At 43.2% G+C, this 21,117-nt stretch overlaps 1 protein-coding gene across 2 annotated transcripts in view; it reads right to left on the reverse strand.

The window, feature by feature from the left end:
* Positions 1–561: 561 nt before the first annotated feature.
* Positions 562–21,117, reverse strand: part of FECH (ferrochelatase) — a 33,799-nt gene continuing 13,243 nt past the window's right edge. For both annotated transcript variants that reach the window (XM_027576759.1, XM_027576758.1), the window contains 7 exons: positions 16,705–16,839; positions 13,577–13,683; positions 9,951–10,049; positions 6,614–6,721; positions 6,044–6,208; positions 2,371–2,430; positions 562–1,910 (listed from right to left, as the gene is read on the reverse strand). In XM_027576759.1, coding sequence (XP_027432560.1) covers positions 1,776–1,910; positions 2,371–2,430; positions 6,044–6,208; positions 6,614–6,721; positions 9,951–10,049; positions 13,577–13,683; positions 16,705–16,839 — 809 coding nt within the window. In that variant the 3' untranslated portion in view covers positions 562–1,775. The remainder of the gene's footprint in view (positions 1,911–2,370; positions 2,431–6,043; positions 6,209–6,613; positions 6,722–9,950; positions 10,050–13,576; positions 13,684–16,704; positions 16,840–21,117) is intronic.

Below are 21,117 nucleotides of genomic sequence, written 5' to 3' on the forward strand. Positions count from 1 at the left end.
AGTGAGGCAGGCCCTCAGCAGATGTGCCGTAGGGAGAAAGGCTGCAGGCCTATCCCGCCTTCCGGGGCCGTCCCACTAACCCAGAGCATTCACTTCACTGTGGGACGGTCACCCCGTCCACCCTGAAGCTAATCCCCCCAAAGCTGATGGAAATAGCCAACTATCCGTGCCTTGTACCTTTCTCTGGAAACACAATCTACTAACAGGAAAACAAATTTGGAAAAAAAATGCACCTGTTACTCAAATTTCAGAGCTGTTATCAGTGTGGGAAAATTATTAACTAAAATGAACAGCACATTTCTTTTATTGTATTCCAAAGGAAATTCCTCCTATAATAATTTTGATTAACTAACTTGCATTAGTTTTGATTTCACAGAGAGCATGAATAAAGTGGTTAAAACCTTAATGATGTGATAATATTTATTAATATAGTAAATCCTGAATATAGAAGATCTATGACTCCTCTAATACTTCCAGTTTATAAACTGGCTTCAAAAACATCAAAGACATGCTCTTTTGATTAGAGCTTGGAGGAAAGAGAAGGTAATCATTACAAATTCATTACAGATCCATCAGAGATTTTTTTAATCATTTAAATCCACGTATAGGAGATCAGATTCTGATCTTACATCATTTCTACATTTTTAGAACAACTTTTCACTCACAAATTCAAGGTTACAATGGCGTTAAAAATATCCACAGGAAAGGAATGGCATGAGATATAATAACATGATTAATAGCTGTTACATTAGAGTTGTTCTCTCTTCTCTATTTTTCAAATTTCCAATAGGAGGGTCATACAATTTTTATAATAAAAATTGTAAGTTAAGAAAGAATTCAAGATTACAAAACATAGTTGACTTTATAAAACAATGCTTCAAACAAATAGGCAGAAAGAAGACATTCAACCAAAATAAAGATGCTCCATGGAAAGGTTCACTAGGTCCTGGGACGAGCTTTACAGATGAAGCCCCTCGTTAGCACTTCCGGCCTCACTGGCCTTGGAGACAGGAAGCAGCGGGAGACCCCTTTCCTGTGGCACCACAGATCCTCACCAAGGCACGGATGACAAATGCTGGATTTCTACATGTGTATTAGCCTTGTGTGCCTGGGGAATCGCAAAGCACTTTTGGAATCTGTACTTGATTTGGTTTTAGGGTGAAGACAGTGAGGTTCACACAGAAGTACCGAAGTGACCACCTAAGGGTGACATCACTGGCAAAAGCAGCCGCTATGGGGAACCACACTGCCTCACCGGCATTCTGTGCCCCATGGGCTTAGGGAAAGATCAGGTAAGAGTTCCTTTTCAAATTATATTTCCTTCACTCAACTATGTTCCCTTAAAAAACAAGGACAACTAACTACATGCACAAGACTGTAAACAGAGCTCATTAACACTGACAGCCCACAAAGGGGACTCTTGATATCCTCGCAAGGTTTTGGGGCAATAAAACCAAAATCTATATTTAAAATATGTGCGCATCTATAAAGATAAATTTTTAAAACTCATTTTTTAAATAGCCCAGTGGACATTCCAAACTGGTAACTTTACCCACAGAGGGGGAATATATGTGCTTACTGTATTGGTGTATAAAAATAGAAAACCCCAGTAAGGATTTCAGAGTCTGTTCCTCAAGAAATCACACACTTTTTACCCAAAGGCTGTACAGATGCCAGTGAAACTTTCTTCCTTGACCTCTAAATGCATCTCCTCCACAACAGTGGCGTCTGGGGGTTGGGCATTTGCCTAATCCCGTGGGGTCCTCTGGCGGGGGTCACAGCTGCTGGCTGCTGAAGAAGGATTTGGTCTCCCTGCAGACAGGATTTACACAGAGCGGACAACTCAGAGTCAACTGCTTGGAGCACAGCTCATTGGACTGGATGTGCGACAGCACCAGATCGGCCAGGGCCTGGAAGACGGGCGACAAGAAGCAGAGATTTCTCAGAAGCAAAACGTCTGCTGTCTCCCCGTGCATCTCCCCCTCCCATCACTAGGGCTGAGGGTTGCTTTTTTCCTCTGAATTATGACTGCTTTGAACTGGGTTCTCTGATACCTTCATTTCCTAAGGATCCTCGGCTTAGAGAAAAGTTAAAACAGAGATTTGAGAGGACATCCTCTCACCCCACCTGCTAAACCCCGCCTCTGGAAGGCAGGTCTTGAATTAGACATAGTTATAGGTGGGTAGAAATAAGAAAATTGGGGCTCTCTAAAGGAAGAAGGAGCAAGAGTATAAGGAATTCGATTTTATTTTTGTAATTAATTGGAACTCAAAATGTTCTAATATGTGAGAAAACCAATATTCTGTAAGAGCTTCTCAGAGGATTTCTCTCCGATATGTTCTACTAAAATGGTTGTAACGCTATAGATACCTTGGAGAACAATGGATTTCCATTAAGAGACTCTGCTCTTCTGATGTTTTCCACTCCACACTGAATCAAATGAGAAAAAGGAAAAACACATACACGTTTTATTTTCCGTTTTTTTAAAGAAACTGCTACGATAAATAAATAAATAAATAATAAATAAATAAATAAATAAATAAATGGACTTAGATACATACACAACTTAAAGTTTGACTTCCAAAGTGTTCCCAGATGGCTCAGAAACGAAAACAGTCCCAGGCCCAGACACAGATGTAGATTTTCACCTCTGTTATCACAAAACTGCTCTCAATTTCTATTCCTTCCCCCACCCTATTACCTTCCCCATAGGTGTTTAGTTTCCAAACCATTTTTGAGGCTGTATTTGACAGAATTCTCAAGTAACTCAAATTTGCTTACTATTCTTTTTTTATTCTACCTTTCTAATGCATACTTTTACAGACTCTACCTAAGCAGAATGCTGCTTTAATTAAATAAATCTTTATGCCTGTTTTGATTCCAACTGCCAAAAGAGATAGATTAATTTAATGTATATTGAACCTAGATTGGATCCAATGCAGAGTGGGGTTTTTAAATATATCCTTACATAGAAAAACCCAAAATAAAACCTGAGGACTGTTTCACTATCATCCTTGCTTCCCTGCCCCAAAATACCCAGTTGATTATCCCCCAAATAATTAAGAAACATCTAATTACTGTTCACTCAGGTAGTCAAGATCTTCTCTTTCCCTTTCCAAAATGCCTATGGCTTTCAGTTGCTTTATCTTTTAAGTTAACTTTAATCAGCATGGGAAAAACGGTGAGATTCAGCAAACACATAGTTCTCAACCTAAAAAGAAACTGTATTCAGGGTGTTTGGGTGACTTAGTTGGTTAAGCATCCGACTCTTGATTTTGGCTCAGGTCATGATCTCAGGATCGTGAGGTCGAACCCCGTATCAGGCTCCAGCCTCAGCAGAGAGTTTGCTTGAGATTCTCTCTCCCTCTCCCGCTGCCCCTCCCCCCTCACATGCACACAAGCATGCTCGCAAGCACTCTCTCTCAAATAAATAAATAAACCTTAAAAAAAAAAGGAAAAAAGAGACTGTAGAGACTGTCCTCTAAGACTCCATGGAGAAGTCAGTGACAGCAGGACAACCAATGCCGGCAGTGTTCTTGAAGACTATGGATGGGGGAGTCCAAGGATACACCTCTGTAGGGCAATCCCGCAAAACATCTACCAACATTTAAATTCCATTTGTAGGAATTTTTCCTGAGAAATTAATTGGAAAAAGGAAAAGAAAATGATGTTTATTACAGAGCAGTTTAGGAAAGTAAAAGGTTGGAAACATCTTAAATATATACTGATCAAGGATTCATTTAAAATAATTATATAGGGGCGCCTGTTAAGGCAGTCATTAAGCGTCTGCCTTTGGCTCTGGTCATGGTCCCAGGGTCCTGGGATCGAGCCCCGCATCGGGCTCCCTGCTCCGCGGGAAGCCTGCTTCTCCCTCTCCCACTCTGCCTGCTTGTGTTCCCTCTCTTGCTGTGTCTCTCTCTGTCAAAAAAATAAATACAATCTTAAATAAATTAATTAATTATATAGATCTAATTACATTTATTGATTTAGGTCCATAATATATTTTTAAGGGGGGGAAAAAAGTAACTGTTTTGTTTAAATACATGTGTAAAATACCATGCAAAAATGGTATTTTATTCATAAACATGTAGGAGCATACAATTTTTCTTAAAGTACACATACATTTAGAGAAAAAAGGGGACTAATTTTTATCAAAATATTAACTTATCTCTTGGGGTAAGATTCTTTTTTTTTTTTTTTTTTTTAAAGAGACAGAGAGGAAGATGGCAGAAGGGGAGAGGGAGAATCCTAAGCAGGCTCCACGCTCAGCGCAGAGCCAGACTCGAGGCTCGATCTCACAACCCTGAGATCAGGACCTGAGCCAAAATCAAGAGTCAGACACCCAACCGACTGGGCCACCCACGCGCCCCTCTCAGGGGTAAGATTCTGAGTGAGCTCCACTCTCTATGGGATACTTCTCTGAATTGTCAGAGCTCTTTATTATTTGTATTATCGAAAAGCAGTAATTTCATCTTAGGAAAAAATTCAAACTACTTTTTAAAGAAAGTCGTTTTAAACACAGTATATTCTTCCATCAAAACAATGGAACAAACTGTAGCTGGATGGTTTTCTTTATTCCCTCTACGGGCTAATTTATTAGTCACTAATAATCCAGTTGATTACTGAGGAATAACCTCGGGTTAGTGATATTAATGAATGTGAATTATCATTCAATACAAACAAAAACTTATTTTCTAAACACACCGGAATGAACTCTATTTGCATGTCAGTCTTTTTAGTAAGCTCACAGTTAGCCAGAGTCAGGGTAGGATATGGAAGGCAGCGTTACGTGAGACCCACAGACAACGCTGCAGCCTCACTTTACCAATTACAACTTCGCCACAAATTCTGTATCAGAACTATTGACAAGAAATTTATGCACCCTCTAACTTCAAGGTTTGATTGATGACCAGCATGCATAAACAAAAACCCGTGGGGTTGGGTGCTGGCTAAAGCTGTCCCCAACCCACTCTCACCCTGCCCTGCACCTGCCACCCAGTCCCAGAGAGGGTGAAGCATCCCTGGAGGCCAGGACTCCATCAGTCATGCCTGGGGAGGACCAGGATCAGCAGTTCTGGCAGAAGATGAGAGGAGGAAGGGTTTTGTGGGTCCCGGAGCTTCCACAATTCCCACAGAGACAATGTTATAAATTGGATTCAGGTTTCAGGCCGGCCCTCCGAAGCCATGAGATGGGGGAACAGTAAGTTTTTCTCCACTGTGAATGATAATTTACACCCATCTTACATTACAAGACACTAAGGATGGTACTTGGTATTTCAATAATCAGACTGATCACAACACCACCGCAAACAGCTAATTGAGTGTGTGAAAGAGGTCAAGGGAATTTTAACACGCACTGCTTCAGTGTTCATTCCACAGTCTTCTAAATGACAATGCCTCTTCTATGCCTCAAAATCCACCAAGAACCAGTGTAAAAGCCCCAAGGAAAGGGCACCATCAGGCCAAGAAAAGGAATGATAGCACAGTACAATTCTCTTCCTCCAAATTGGTGGGAAGAACAATTATTTTTTCTTAAGAAAATGTAGTTTTATCACTTCCAGGTAGTACAGTAACTCAAACTAGACAAAACGATGCTGCTCGCAGTGATGCCTGGGAACCCGGTTTCACAAAGGCACAAAAGTGCTTTCCCATGGCTGGTGTGGGTTACCCTGATGTGTTCAGATTAACTCAGGTTAAGTATTATTCAGAATAATGAGGCCGGGGTACCTGCCAACAGGTGTAGTGAACAATGTAACAAATCTTTGTTTACATTCCAGTAAAGTTAAGGCACTGTGTTCTATTAGTTTCAGATAAACAATACAGTGATTCAACAGTTCTGCATGTTAGTGCTCATCAAGACAGGTTGTACTTTGGACTCCTCCGCCTACTTCACTCATCCCCCACCACCCCTCTGCTAACCACCGATATTTTTGAAGGATACAATTACAAATCCTTGTACAAATACAAGGATACAATCGTTGCAGAGAAAGTTTCCTTTGAAAACAAATCACAGTTTGTGAATGGGACTAATAATCACACTTACCTCGTTAGCTAGAACTTGAGAGTACTCGATGTCCAATTCATACAGCGTTTCAATGTGATCGCTGGTAAATGCTATTGGAACCAAAAGAATGTTCTTCCTCCCCCTCTCACAAAGCCCTCTGATAGTCTCATCTGTTTGAGGGCCCAGCCAGGGCATCGGGCCAACCTGTGAGAAAGGAGGATGGAAGGCACACCACGGCCCACTGCTCCGGACACACACACACACCACCACTCCCAGTAAGAGTGTGGGCCATGCTTTATATCTGCATTAGTGGGTTTTGATATTTCTATATTAAGCTTGAATCCTTCTTGAAGTTGGCATAATATAAATAAATCACCATTTCTGTCATTAGAACTAAAAATAATTCATTAAATCAATGAAATTCAACTAGTCACTTGACTTCCCCTCCATTTCACCTGCTTGCAGAGTTCCTTCTGCTCATGGTGAGCCACCACGTGAGAGAACATTCTGTGTATATGAAAGAGCCAAACCTAATCATTTTATAAGTAAGTCCTAAAATAGACGTCCTCAAAATTGCTGACTGCCCGCAAGCATGTGGAAACCACCTACCTTAGACTGCCAAACCAGTCGGTAGGGATTGGAGTAACCCAGCTTATCCATGACTCTCTGCACAGTGGCGCCCACCTCCTGAGGATAGGGGTCCCCTCTGTTGACCACCTGCAGCAGAGACACATGGGTGTTCAGTCGCCAACACTGTGAAGGGTTCTAAGAGCCTCAGGTTGCACAGTGAGGTCATGTGAGCTGGGGACCGGAGTCTCCCGTTCTGTCTTCTGCACTAATGATGGTACGATCTGAGCTCAATTGCCAAACTTCCTTGGATCCATTTCCTCGTGGGCCAAAGAACACTGCATTCACAGATCTCTAAGTACCTAGGACTATGTCAAATTCTACACCCACGTTATTCACAGGAGATTGACAACGTCCAACGAGGGAGGATGGGTCTCTCCGTTCCCCCATCGGAAATAGGGAAGGCAGGAATTGAGAGTGTTGTATGGATGGCGTACGAACCTACTGAATACATGGGGCCAGCTCAACACAAGGGCAAGTGCTAGTGGAGTAAGAGAGAAGGGAGAAGCAGCACGTGGGTTCAGACTCCAGACTCCTCGAGAATACCACCTGTGCCTTCTAATCCCTTTCCTCTCCCCAGGTCCCCCACAGCAATGGACTGCAAGGCGAGCACTCTGTGCACCTCGAACGTCTGGTGACCGGTCCTGACACGACAGCATATTAATACTCTTAAGAATGTTCAATGGGAATTTTATTTTTACTGCTTTAACATTTAGCTGTGTACAGTCTCCCTAACCCCTTACAAGGCATGATTGCTCCCCATACCATTTATTATCTCCTAACATACTGTACTATTTTCTTCTGTACTATGGTTATTATTTGTCCCCCACCCCCCACCTCTCTGGGGGCAAAGACTTCTGCCTATTTTGTTCATTCCTGTATCCTATGACAGTGGAGGGAACAGTGCTTAGAATATAGTGGATCGAACAGTGCTCAATAAATATTGCTGAAATGAAATACTGATAAACCATTTTATGATATTACTAAAAGTTAGACCATTAGAAACCTAAATATAGAATTAATGAGGGAAATAGAAAGTCACCCTCAGAACAACATAGAAATAATTGCTACAGGCAAGATCTCCTGCAGGATGCTAAAATTGGTGGGCAAAAGTCGAGGAACAAGACAACATTTTCATGGTCTCAAAGTATCTCACCTAAGATAGTTTAAAATCACAAGGAGAAAAATGGTAACTTTACAATGTACAATCCAGCAGATACCACCTTAGACAAATGGCCAGGGATCACATCACCAGTGGTAGGACATCTGTCATCATGTACCCCCATCCGTGCACTGAGAAGGACAGATCACTCTGGGGTGTTCTTCCCAGTACTGCAGAGCCGCAATCGAATCATGGGAAAATACCCGACGGATCCAAGTGCAAGAGCGTGCTACCAAACAACTGACATCCCACTAAGTCATTCTTCAAAAATATCGAGGTCATCAAAGACAGGGAAAGCATGGGGGCTGTCACAGACTGGGGGATAACGGAGGAGACGGGACAACGAAACGTGACATGGGATGTTGGACCAGGTTCCTGAACAAAAAAGGATAATTGTGGACAAAGTGGTGAAATCTGATTGAGCCTGGCCTTTGGCTCCTAGCATCGCACCGCTGTTAGCTTCCTGGTTTGGGTTGCTGTGCTATGGTTATGGAGAGGCCAGCATGAGGAGAAGTTACGGGAAGGATGTATTTGTATGTGTATGTATGTACGTATATGAACCCTCTGTACTATTTTTGCAACTTTGCCTAAAGTCTAAACTTACTTCTGAATAACTACGTCCAAATAATAAGTCTTTAAAAAGTCACTAAGGGGCGCCTGGGTGGCTCAGTTGGTTAAGCGACTGCCTTCGGCTCAGGTCGTGATCCTGGAGTCCCGGGATCGAGTCCCGCATCGGGCTCCCTGCTCAGCAGGGCGTCTGCTTCTCCCTCTGACCCTCTTCCCTCTTGTGCTGTCTCTCATTCTCTCTCTCAAATAAATAAATAAAATCTTAAAAATAAAATAAAAAGTCACTAAGGAGGACAAAGCCATTATCAGCAATCGCAGGGGAAAAGGAAAGCCTGCCAGCACAGTCTTCTCCCCTGACCAGCCCTCGTCTTCATCCTCTGACCTCACGGCCCTCCTCAGTCCCACACGGGACCCTGGGCGGCAAAGCAAGCTGGCAGCAGGATGCTCGGTCCTGAGGGAAAGAAAGGGCAGTGCGGCAGACGGTGAAGGGAAGGGCAAGCAGCACCCAGAACTGTTCACGTGAAAAAGGTGTTTCCTCCTCTCCCAGTTCACAAGCGTCCCCTTCGGACGTGGCCTCATCACACCTAGCACGGCTACGAAATGGATGAGGGCAGAGCAGCGGGATGGACATGCGGAGAGGATTTGCATGATACCAGAAGAGAGAATATGAACTGGTTAAAATAAAATAGGCAGGCTTCCAGGGAGAGAAATTCTCTCCCAAGTCACCTACAGCTGCACGGGCACCTGCTAGGTGGAGATGGAGGAGTGGAAAAGCTTTAAGGGTTCGACCCCAGTGACCACCAGATGGCAGTAAAGACCGATTAGAAGAGTGGCCCCAGACACTCAGGTTAACTCCACTAACTCCGGAGTTAAACCCTTAATGACACCTCCAAAGACGTAATTCTCCACCTCTCTGGCTTCCAAAGCACTATTTTTGGGCACAATAATAGTTTTGAGCTGATGAAACTGACGGCTCATTCCATGCACATCTCTGTACCACCCAGCACACTAGCTCGATCATTCTCGTTTGCAAATGTGCAAAGAGCTAGGGTACGGAGGTGGTATTTTAGTGAACACCCAGTGTAATGTGAAAAACTCAGGAGCAACCAGATCACAACCTGATACACTCCATATTCACTTGCTAAAATGTGGGCTCTAGTCCTAGCAGATTAAAAACTGTCATCAATTCAAACAGCCTCTATCCAGTCTTGAAAGAACGGGATGGGAGATGGCTCAGTGTGACTGGATGCCCTCAGCGCTGTACACTGAAAGATCAGGTGAACTCCTTCAACGGGGCAGGCAAAAGCAGCCTTCCTTTACCTGCCCCATGGACTGAAAACTCCTATTCATGAATACACCTTCCAATTATCATTTCAAAGCCATTTATTAAGACAATATTTATTCACAATATTGTAATTTGAATTATTATTGGGTTTCAAGAAATGAGTCTAGTTAAATGAGCACCTAGGTAAGTTTGAGACATTAGAACTCATCCTTGCACCAGGCTCAGGATGTTCTAGAAGCTGGGTCCCATTTGCACATTCAGAAATCCTCTACTACTAGGTCATCCAACAAAACGCTCTTACTTACAGACATTGGCAGTGAGTGAGCAGAAAACAGAATGACCACCTCACTTCTCTTCTCAAGTGGAAAATGGTCCAGTTCTTTCACTATGTGGTCTGCAAAGCACTGTGGGAACAGCAAGAAAAGAGGGTGAGAAGGAGGGGTAGGAAGAAAGAAACAGACGGAAAAGAAAATACGTTTAAAGTGAGAGCTAGGACAAAAATCTCCTGGCAACCCTCAAAAACTGGAACTCTCTTTTTAAAAAATTGCAAACAGTACAGTCTCCTCTCACTTTGGTTCATCATGAAAATGGCTCATAACGGTTTCAGGGGCCTAGGGAATTTGATGGGAAACTTCTAAAGCTCGCTAATGGCTCACTGAAAATGAACGCTCTGGATCTGCTTCCCCTCGGGAGGAACAGGGCACACTTCCAGATGGAGAGAAGACACAGATGGGAAGGAGAAGTTGTTTTAAGACCTCTCATTTGCTCGGTTAGCAGGAAAACAGCTTACAGGCTCTTTCTAAATCTCCCTCAGTTTGGCTTTCAGGCCTATCACATTAAAATACATTAGACATAAATAGTAGAGGAATAAGAAAATACTATTCTATTTTTACCACCTTCTCCTTCTGAGCCCAGTATCCTCCCTGAGTCAGTCTTCGTAACAACCTTCATAACAACAGATGAGAGGTTGTACAACTCTCATTAAATTCACAGAGGGGGGAAGAGGCGGCCGACGTGGGGGCCATTCAGTCACATCTGCGGGACCTGGGCTGCCAGGCAGGCCCCGCCTCCGCCTCCAAAGCTCTGTCCACCAGACCAGTTAATTCCCTCCGCCTAGTTGGCTCTTTCCGATCTACATCAATAGGTGCTGAAATACCCGATGTGAAGAGGCTTTCTTTCATCTTCCACTTTAATCATTCTTCGTCACTTAACTCAGAAAGCAAATGCTACAAAGGACATTAATGGGTCAATTGACAGAATTGGAATATGAATGTAGATTAGATGAATTTAAGTATTGATGTTAAATTTACTGAAGTTGAATACTATATCATGGTTATGGAGGAGAAGATCCCTGCAATTTAGGTGTCAAGGGTGGTTTTATAGATACAAGTTACTCTCAAAAGGTTCAGAAGAAAAATGTACACACACACACAGAGTGTGCAAATGACAGTGGAATAAATGCTAATAATATGTGAATCCAGGCAGAGTCAAGTTCCTCTACTATTCTTAGTCTTGTAACTTTTCTGCATGTTTAAACTTATTTCCAAATAGAAAGGTTTTTGAAAAATCATAAAGGATGATTTACCAGAACCACGCACATTTGCTATTTGGTATTTTGGTATATCGGTGGTTAACACTATAAGAAGAGCAAGTAATTCCCTAATCAACACGGAGATATTACTAAATCTTTCCAAACCCTCAAAATTTGGTGAATAAATGCACTAAGGTACAAAATGGTGCCTAGAGACTTTCCTTTTCAAAATTTAGAATTTATCTACAGAGTAAATGTCGTTAGATTAGATATAAACAAAACCAGTATTTTCTGGCGGTCTTCGCAGTGCTTGGAAAGAAGGATGCTCAGGAAGGACTGTGTTTGGACCTACAGCAGCCTGGGTAAGGAGACCCATTGTGAAGCTTACAAGGAGCCTGAGCCTATGTTTACTCCGATTACCCCAGCAGCTCGTGACACAGCAATAGTAGGGATGACAGTAGGGAAATGACAATTTCGAGTAATTACTACCTATAACAAGTAGAAATGTAGAGTGAGACGTTCTTTTCAGTGTCAGCTTTTAACTGTATTTTTAGTTTCCAATTAGGGTTTGACTTTTTTTTTTTAATTTCTGCTAGATATCAAATCTCATGTCAGCACGATATGAAGAATAAAACCTGTCTATAAACTTTTGTTTCTAAAAAATTTTAGTATTTTTCCTTTTCTCCTCTCACAAAAGAGCGAGCAGAAACACAATTTGTTCCGGCTTACAACAGACGCTAAGCCGTCGTCCACACTGAGGAGCCGCGGGCAAGGAGAAGCCTACTTAGATCACCTCCAATCTGTCTACGGTATCCTCGATGTGCAATCTCTCTGCGGAATGAAAGAGGCAGGCGGCTCTGAGCCTTCAATCACACCATCGAGAAGGGCAGATAAATGCCTCTAAAATTCCCTTTCATTTTGTGAACGGAGACTTCCTCAGTTAAGAGACCTTTCCATCTTTCTGCTTCCCCCCTTTTCAAAGGGCTGAATTTTAATGCAAATCTAATTACTCAGTGGATCAGGGCAGGCAGATGCTGTGCAGATCCCTCCGTTCTCTGCTACCACATGTCAGGGCTGACCTGAGACCCCTCGCTCCCAGTCACAGGCAGCCCAGGGCAAACCAGGAGGAGGAACACCGGGGCTTTCGCGGCACTAACCGGACCCAGCAGTACAGCGAAGGGGTGGGGGGCTCTCAGAGTGGAACTACACCTATCCCTAAAGGAAGGCACCTCCTTTTCATTTTTACTTACAACTGTTTTTCCACCTAAGTGTTAACCCTCGACATCACTTCTGTGCCTAAGGAACAGGGCCTGCTCCAGGGAAGAGCGGGCCTTTTACCGATGTCTAGCCCCACCTAGTGGTGTTAGATTTTAAGTGACTCCAGGCTTTTAAAAAAGATGTTAAACAGGTATTTTGGCAGAGAATGTCCACGGAGTGAAACATAAACTGGATGAAACCTCAATCACTCCATACGTTCCCTACCTAAACTAACTGAAAGGCAGAAACCTCCTCTGAAAGAACAAAACTATATTTGTACATTTTAGGGCAATTACCAATACTCTTCTCATGTACAAATGGCAAAAAAGTATATGGTAACACCAATTCAAAGCTATTGGCTTTTGATTTGTAGTTTTAACTGATTCTCCAAAAACCAAGCATCTGTTCATGGAAACATTATAAATACAGTTGCATGGGAGAAATCTGAAATTTCTTCTAATATGACTTTCTCAACTGAAATGTTAAATCTAGTTTCATGTCAAAACAAGTAGATTCAGTACCTTGAAAAATTTTAAAACCTTTTGTCATTTTATTTCATTTTTTTTAAAGATTTTATTTATTTATTTGTCAGAGAGAGAGACAGAACACAAGCAGGGGGAGAGGCAGGCAGGGGGAGAAGCAGGCTCCCCGCCGAGCAAGGAGCCCAATGCAGGACTTGATCCCAGGACCCTGGGACTATGACCTGAGCCGAAGGCAGCCGCTCAACCAACTGAGCCACCCAGGCGTCCCAACCTTTTGTCATTTTAAAGGATTTAGAAAATACAGGATCCATCGGGCACTCAATATATAAATGTAAATTAATGGAAACACTCTGTATAATCTTTCATGTCCTGGTTATTGGGAAACACGAAACTCAAAACATAATTCTGCTCTAGTTTGTAACTACTAGTGTTAATCCGAAGAAAGGAAAGACTCTAACCTTTAATTATTAAATTTATTTTCTCTTGTCATAACAAGTTGAGTCTCTTAATACCTTTTTTTTTTTAAATCCCTTGCTTAAATTGTGTAATTTAAGCAAGAGAATGGGAAGGCTCAGAAGGACGCCACAAACTAGGCAGGGACAAGAACCTGACCCACCCCAGCAGCTGGGCCGACGGGGGCTGTGGGCAGTGGCTGGCTTACCTGAATGAGGAGTGGGTGTGTGGGCCACCTGTCAATGGTGCTCCACTTCATCCCAGGCTTCTTTCCCACTTGGTTATAGTATCTGTAAATGGCATTTAAGCTGCTGCCTGAAAAATACAGGGGACCACATAGTAGATGCGTGTTGATGATAGTGAAAATGAAAAACAGACTAGTAAAGGCAGTAAGTTCAAAATAGGTAACCGCTTCTATACTGAATTGGTCTAATTACAATCATTTCAATGCTCTAAAATGCAGATTGATTTAACTACCCTGCAAATGAAGATCACTAAAAAGCAATCAATTGCAATGGCCTTTCAAAGACGAGTGAGGCCATTTCTAGTGAGAAACACAACGGTAGAGGATTTATGAAATATAAGCCACCGCTATTTGCAGGAACCAAGTCTAACAACTGAAAGCATGTTAATTTTTTCCCCCATTATGAAGGTAATCAACCCCAGCAGGAAATGTAGGGGTGGGGAAGAAAGGAAAAAAGAAACTGGCCATGATCCAGCATGCTAATGCAGCCATGGTGTTACTCTAGCAGAGTTCTTTCCTATTATTTTCCTGTATAGCTGTTTTGTTTCACAAAGTTGTATTTTAGCATGTATGCAATTCTGTATCCTGAGCACTTGGAATATTTTTATTTATTATTATGAGATGCATACTTTCTACCTTACAATAAAAGCTTTATAGCTATCTTTTTAAATGACTTGTTGATAAGAAGACTAGCTTATTTAGATTTGTATGAGCATTCTCTATTATTATCTGCTTCTACAAGATTATCATCATTCCCCAGAATAAGTTAAGTGGATAGCAAATCCTTACAAGTAATCTAACAGAACTTGTATTTTTAACCAAGAGGTCAAAATCACGAAAATTCAACGACTGAAGGAAGACCGATGGTGCCAACCCAATGGAACTTCTTCCTGGCCGAGGGGAGCTGGCGTGCGGGCCAAGGCGAATCCTATGCAACTAATCCTAACACGGAGCCTCTTTCTCAATCTTAACATATGTTAAGCAAATGTTCCAAAACATTTCCCTGCTTCCCAAGGGCAACGCACTGGTTTCTGTAACAATAAGGACTGTTAATCTGATAGGTCTCCAGATTAAAATACAAGCCGGGATACAGCCTATAGTTAAATCAAATGTACACTTAGCCTAAAACTTAATTTTCAAAAAGATAAATGAGGTCCATTCCGGAATACAATGAGTCAGATAAATCCAAATTGAGTCCACTGCACGTTCGAAAACAATCTCTCCAGAAATCAGAGTCAGCAGCATATTCATACTGCAAAAGCCACACCGTACAGGTGAATATCATCTTCAGGACTTCTGGAAGCCACATTAGTTCTTCTGGGTCACGCAGAAACATGTGATCAACTACCCAAAGCTGTAATGAGGGGAAAATAGAACTAAAACAACTGCATGTGATTGATACACTGGGTAATACTGGCTCTGCTCCAACAACATGTGTCTAAATGACACAACAGGTAAACGACACTCTCGTGGCCTCAAAGAATGGATGTGCTTTCCACTTTCGAATCTCTGAGTGAAGATCACCTGCCCTTTCACGTGAGATGGACCAGGGAACAGCCGCACAGACACTGACACCTGAGACTCACTGGTAGAGTCAGCTGTGAAATGAAACCCAGTCAATCCTCTGTCATACAAATAACCATCTTCTTGTCTAATTTTGAGAGCAGACATCTGCAGTTGGGGTATATATATATTTTTAAGGTTTTATTTATTTATTTGAAAGAGAGAGAGCAAGCACACAAGCAGGGGGAAGAGCAGAGGGAGAGGGACAAGCAGACTCTGCACTGAGCATGGAGCCTGACTCGGGGCTTGATCCCACGAACCTGAGATCATGACCTGAGCTGAAATCAAGAGTCGGATGCTCAACGGACTCAGCCACCCAGGCACACCTACATTTGAGGTATATTTTTTAAAGCAAGGCAAAGGTATGCTTAGAAATTTATAAAATCTGATTCCTTCTCCAATAACATATTAGCAGACATTTTGAGTTGCAGAGGTACATTTCCAAAAGAAGTCAAAACTCAAACTCTCGAGGGTGTCTGAGAACTCAGACATTTTCACAGGGGCTCTGAACAAACATTTAAGGCACACAACAGGCTTTGAACATGTCCCCTGACAGCCTTTTGTTTCTCTTTATAATTATAGAAACAATATGCACTAACATCCAAATGCAATTTGGGAGTCAAAATGTGCTGAGCCCAATCCTTGAAATAGAATGCAAACAAATGTATTTGTGGGCAAGAGTAGAAGCTTTACCTATTACCAATGCTACAGAGAAGGGCAAACATGATTATTCTCCTGCTCCAGTTAAATATATAGGAAACAACACGCAGTAATATTTTCCCGAATCTAGAACACTGAGAGAAGTTTACAAAGGGAACAACCTCAAGCTGGGCTTTGGTTTAACCAGTAAACCAACCCATAAATAAAGTGTAGCAAAAAACATACCAATATTTCTCGTGCTACCTGGGTACCTCTGCTTTCAAAATGGAAACTGCTATCACCTTAGCTACGTTACTGAGAATACTAGGGTTGCCATAAAAACAGGGTTTATTATGCAAACATAAAAAGTGGCTTAACATTCATCACTGAGCCGTTACACAACTGCATTAAAGCACTGAGCACGAGCGGCAACCACCTTCCACCCACCGTTTGTAATTCTCAGCCGACTGGCCTGTAACTCAAGGGACAGATGAACCATGAGATTTCAAACGGACAGACCTGCACTCTCATGTTTTAAAAAAGCAGACAGGCTGGATTTGCCATTCAGATGGAAAATGATTTATCCTCGGGCGCCTGGGTGGTTCAGTTGGTTAAGCGACTGCCTTCGGCTCAGGTCATGAACCTGGAGTCCGGGGACTGAGTCCCACATCGGGCTCCCTGCTCAGCGGGGAGTCTGCTTCTCCCTCTGACCCTCTTCCCTCTTGTGCTCTGTCTCTCATTCTCTGTCTCTTAAATAAATAAATAAAATCTTTAAAAATAAATAAATAAATAAATAAGAAAACGATTTATCCTTTCCTTCCGCACTCAGGTGCCCCAGCGATGGCTGCCAGGGCCCGGCCCCCCACCCTCCCACTGGCAGGAGGCCTCACCAGTCGTGGAGCAGCTGTACTGTGGATACTGCGTGAAGGCAATAGCCCTTTCTATCTCGTCTCTCTCCATCTCTTCAATTGCTTCTTCTGTTAAAGGATGGACGTACCGGAATCCAATATAGTATTTGTGAGGGGCTATTAGGAAGCATGTGGAAAAGGAGAAAGTATTAATCTTTATATAGATTCCTCAGAGTCACCAACCATCATGCAAAGCCCAGAACAAAGAACAGTTAACCTCATTTCCTGTGAGGCTGATAATGTGTTTAAGTTGAGAACATTCCTCGGATCTTACCCAGTCTTCGCTAGTGCCTGGACTTTTCACCACTATTTTCTGGGATCAACCTCCTCCCACCCCCAACACACACACCTTTACCAAGCACAGTGGTTTTTAAAACTCAAATGTCTTTTCTTCATTCTCTGCTCTTGACTGAGATAAGAGAGACCCAAAGGAAGGAAGAAAGAACTAGCACTTGCTCTTGAAATGTAACCTCCTCTGATGTAGCAGATACCGTGGGGGACACTTTGCTCGTAGTTTTTCTTTCATTTAGACCTCATTTTTCAGATAAAGAAACTGAAACTCTCCAAGGTTAATGAAACGGCCCAAAGTCACACCTAGCAGACAGTGGAGCTGAAACTGAATGTGGGTCTCTCGCCTCCCAAGCCCGTGCCCCCTCCTGGCCCCACAGCCTGCTTCCACCACCCGGGTTCCCTCCTGCTCCCTCAGACCCCAGGTCACCTGGGTAAGCTCTAGGATACTCAACAACCGTTCAGGGATAACAAACGATTGAAATGAGTCTCCTCATTTAATAGATGACAGAAACCCAACAACAAAGCTTAAATTGGAGGCACCGATTCGGATTTGAAGTAACAGCCCAAGTCGGTGTATACCCTTGCCTTCCTTCCCCGTGTATTCCTTCCAAACCCCTTCTCCTAACCTTCCTTTGTCCTTCTCCATCTTCTGGTCCTGGATCTTAAAAGCACCCACCACCACACAATTTCTTAGGCATTTAGAAAATCATAAAACTGAAAGTTTCCTGTCATTTCATAGGACAAAGCTAACTCCCACTCAGGGATGACGCTGAGAATACGCAACATAAATGTTAAGTCATAACAGAACCAAGATGATGCTACTGTCCCAGCATGAGCAGGGGTTGCCACGAAGTACGGGACATGAAATAGCCACAAGAAATATTTAGGCTAAAGTGAAGGAAAAGGTAACGTGTTCACTGTTCGTGTGTCTGTACAAACCATGCCTCGGTGACGGGACATGGGGAACGAGCAAGCAGGGGCACATGTTCCCAAGGACAGGAGCGGACATGGGAAGGAGAGAGAGGCGTGCACGTGTGTGGGAAGGACAGGCTTCTCTGGTAGTCTCTGGCTGGGGACTGCAAAAAGAGGAAGGAAGGGGCATAAGGAGAATCATTTTCAGCAGTCTGTCCCTTCTAGGCCACCAATTTTCTGTTCTCTTGTGTAAAATGACGAACTGCAGTTAAAATACACCAGAATGCCCGATGCAGTAAGCAAAGACCAAATGACTGACTGACTGAAGATTACAACGTGGTTCATCCCAAAACTGCCAACTGTCATGCTCCCAAGTCCCTGCCTGAGGAGCTGGGGGACCTAAGCGGAGGCTGAAGTGGGATTTGCCTTCTCATCTATTCTTCTGAGACAATCCTATTACTAGATTGCCGTGGTAAGATCCTCCAGTGCTACAGGCCAACCAGCTTCTGGCATTTTCTTTCCACCTTTGAAAAGTTGCAGCCTAAATGCCTGGGGCCTGGGAGTTCCTCAAATCTTGCAGACAAGAGAGGTGAAGTGGCTGCCCCTGCAGATAAATGCTGGTGGTGACCTTGCTTTGAAGTGAGGGAGGGTAAAATACTCTGGGAGGAACAGATAAGACTTGCTAAACTGTTAGATTAAAGATGGCCTGCACAAACGTACTGCCGTAGTGCCGTACTGCCGGAGAATGGCCATGTACTCTCTCTGACGGGGCCTAGCCTGAGGAAGCAAATGTTTCCCAGAAGGCAACTCGCTGGCCTCGCCTAGTCTACCCTTGGAGCCACCGGCCCAGCCAAGAGTCTTTGGTTACTGTCACCAGAAAAAGGAAAAAAAAAAAAAAAAAAAAGGACTGAGTTGAATTTTTGAGCAGTGAAACTTCATTAATTTCCAGCCCACAGTTCAAATGTCTGACTTGTACATGACTCTTTGAGAGAAAGGTGTGAAATAGATAGCATAATGCTTTTTGAGTTGTAGCTCATCATGAGCCCTAGGCCAACGATGAATAATAATAAAGGCTCACATTTATTGAATTTTTATCATGTACCATGCACCAGGCTAAATGCCTTTCGTGATTATCTTATGTAATATTCACAATGATCCTAGGAGTAGGGTTCTGTGATTACCGCCATTTTCAAGATGAGGCTTACTGGGGTAGTCATCGGCCTGAGGTCCTACAGCCAGGACTGGGGAAGCCAGCTCCATCTGAAGAGAGCCCACGCTCCTCCCCATCAGGCATCCGGTAAAGAACAACTGACTTATTCTACAGAGTAGCAGGCACTTACAGCTTCCTGAGAAGCAGTCACAGTCTACACAACCAAACTATCATTTTTTAAAATGTATTTGAGATTTAGGCTTTCATGAAGTGATTACACTTCTCATCTATTTTCCTTCTCTATTCCCTCAATTCCTGTAATGTGGTATAATCCTATGAAACCAATTCCAAGTTACATTCCCTCGTTAAACTGACCGTATGACTTAAAAGTCAATTTTACACAAAGCCAGTGCAAGCTGAAATTTCTATAACAGCTACTAAGCAACAACTACTTCCCTAAAAAATGAGAATTTGAAACATTTCTATCTGTTCGTAATCACCACACTGTTTTGCCTAAAGAGAACTTTTTCCCAATAGAAATAAACATAGTTTAAAAGTATACTTTATGGTTTTGTGTGAACGTATGAGAAGGGAAGAGGAAGCAGGAAGAGAGGAATGGAGGGAGGGACAGAGAAAGCAGAAAGGAAAAGCCACACGAAGGGGATGAGGGGCCTGGGTCTTCACGGCTGGCTCGGGTCCCTTCTGCGAAGCATTAAGTAGCAGACCCTCTTTCTAGTTAATATGGGTGAGCTCCTGGCAGAGCCACAGAGCCACACCTGATAATCTTGGTCTTCAGCACAAAGCTCCCCCAAAGCAGTTCCAAACCTTGAGACTATTTCATTTTTCCTCCATCTGCATTCTGTGTGATCACTGGCCTTCCTACCCATTTTGTATAGCATCTCTCCAGTAAGTCTTAAAAGATTTTCTCTCTGCCCCTTAAGCAGATTAGGCTGTAATCGCACGGTCTCCCTGGACTGGAAGCTTCTCGTAAGTAGGAACCATGTTTTTTGACTTTGGGAAAAGCAGTATCCAACAGTGCAGGGCACTCAGGGTGCCACTGATGAATGACCGAGTGGACAGTCTTGGGCCTTATCGAGCATCTCTACCATACCCCCCGAGCGGGTCTGCCAAAACCGTTAGGTGGTCATCTACCATGTAGGAGAGAGCAACAATTTAACCTGCCTGCTCTGAGGGTCCCAAGTGTGGGCCAGAGGACAGTGATAAGTCAAAGGGTCATCAGTACCAAAGCCCTCCCAGGACCAGGATCTGGACGAGCTTTCCAGATCCAGAGAAACTAAAAGTATCCCCTAAGGGGCACCTGGGTGGCTTAGCCATTAAGCCTCTGCATTTGGCTCAGTCATGATCCCAGGATCCTGGGATCGAGCCCCACATCGGGCTCCATGCTCGGCCGGAAGCCTGCTTCTCGCTCTCCCACCCCCCTTGCTTGTGTTCCCTCTCTCGCTATGTCTCTGTCAAATAAATAAATAAGATCTTAAAAAAAAAAAAAAAGGGCACCTGGGTGGCTCAGTTGGTTAAGCATCTGCCTTCAGCTCAGGTCATGGTCCCAGGGTCCTGGGATCGAGTCCCACATCAGGTTCCCTGCTCAATGGGGAGCCTGCTTCTCCCTCTCCCTCTGCCTGCAGCTCTGACTACTTGTGATCTCTCTCTGTCAAATAAATAAAATCTTAAAAAAAAAAAAAAGTAGCCCTTAAGACAATTTACTCCCTGCCTCAATGAAAATGACCAGGTAACTCAGCTCCACGAACGTAAGGGTGTGACTTAGTCACTACTTTATCCCTCATCACTATACTGTACCTGAGTGTGGTCAGTGCTTACAAATACCTGGTGGTTGGCTGGATGGAAGAATGGATGGAGGTGGGAATTAATGCGTGAAAGAGCAGCTACGTGAGCGACCAAATGGGCAAGTGAATGGAGTCAGAAAGGAGGAAAGATGATTTCCCATCACATTAGTAGTGATTTAGTGACTGGACAGGCAAGCCACTGAGCTGATGATACTTCATGGATACCCTAAACTTATCCCC

The sequence above is a fragment of the Zalophus californianus genome, chromosome 14, assembly GCF_009762305.2.
Source record: "Zalophus californianus isolate mZalCal1 chromosome 14, mZalCal1.pri.v2, whole genome shotgun sequence".
NCBI lineage: Eukaryota > Metazoa > Chordata > Mammalia > Carnivora > Otariidae > Zalophus > Zalophus californianus.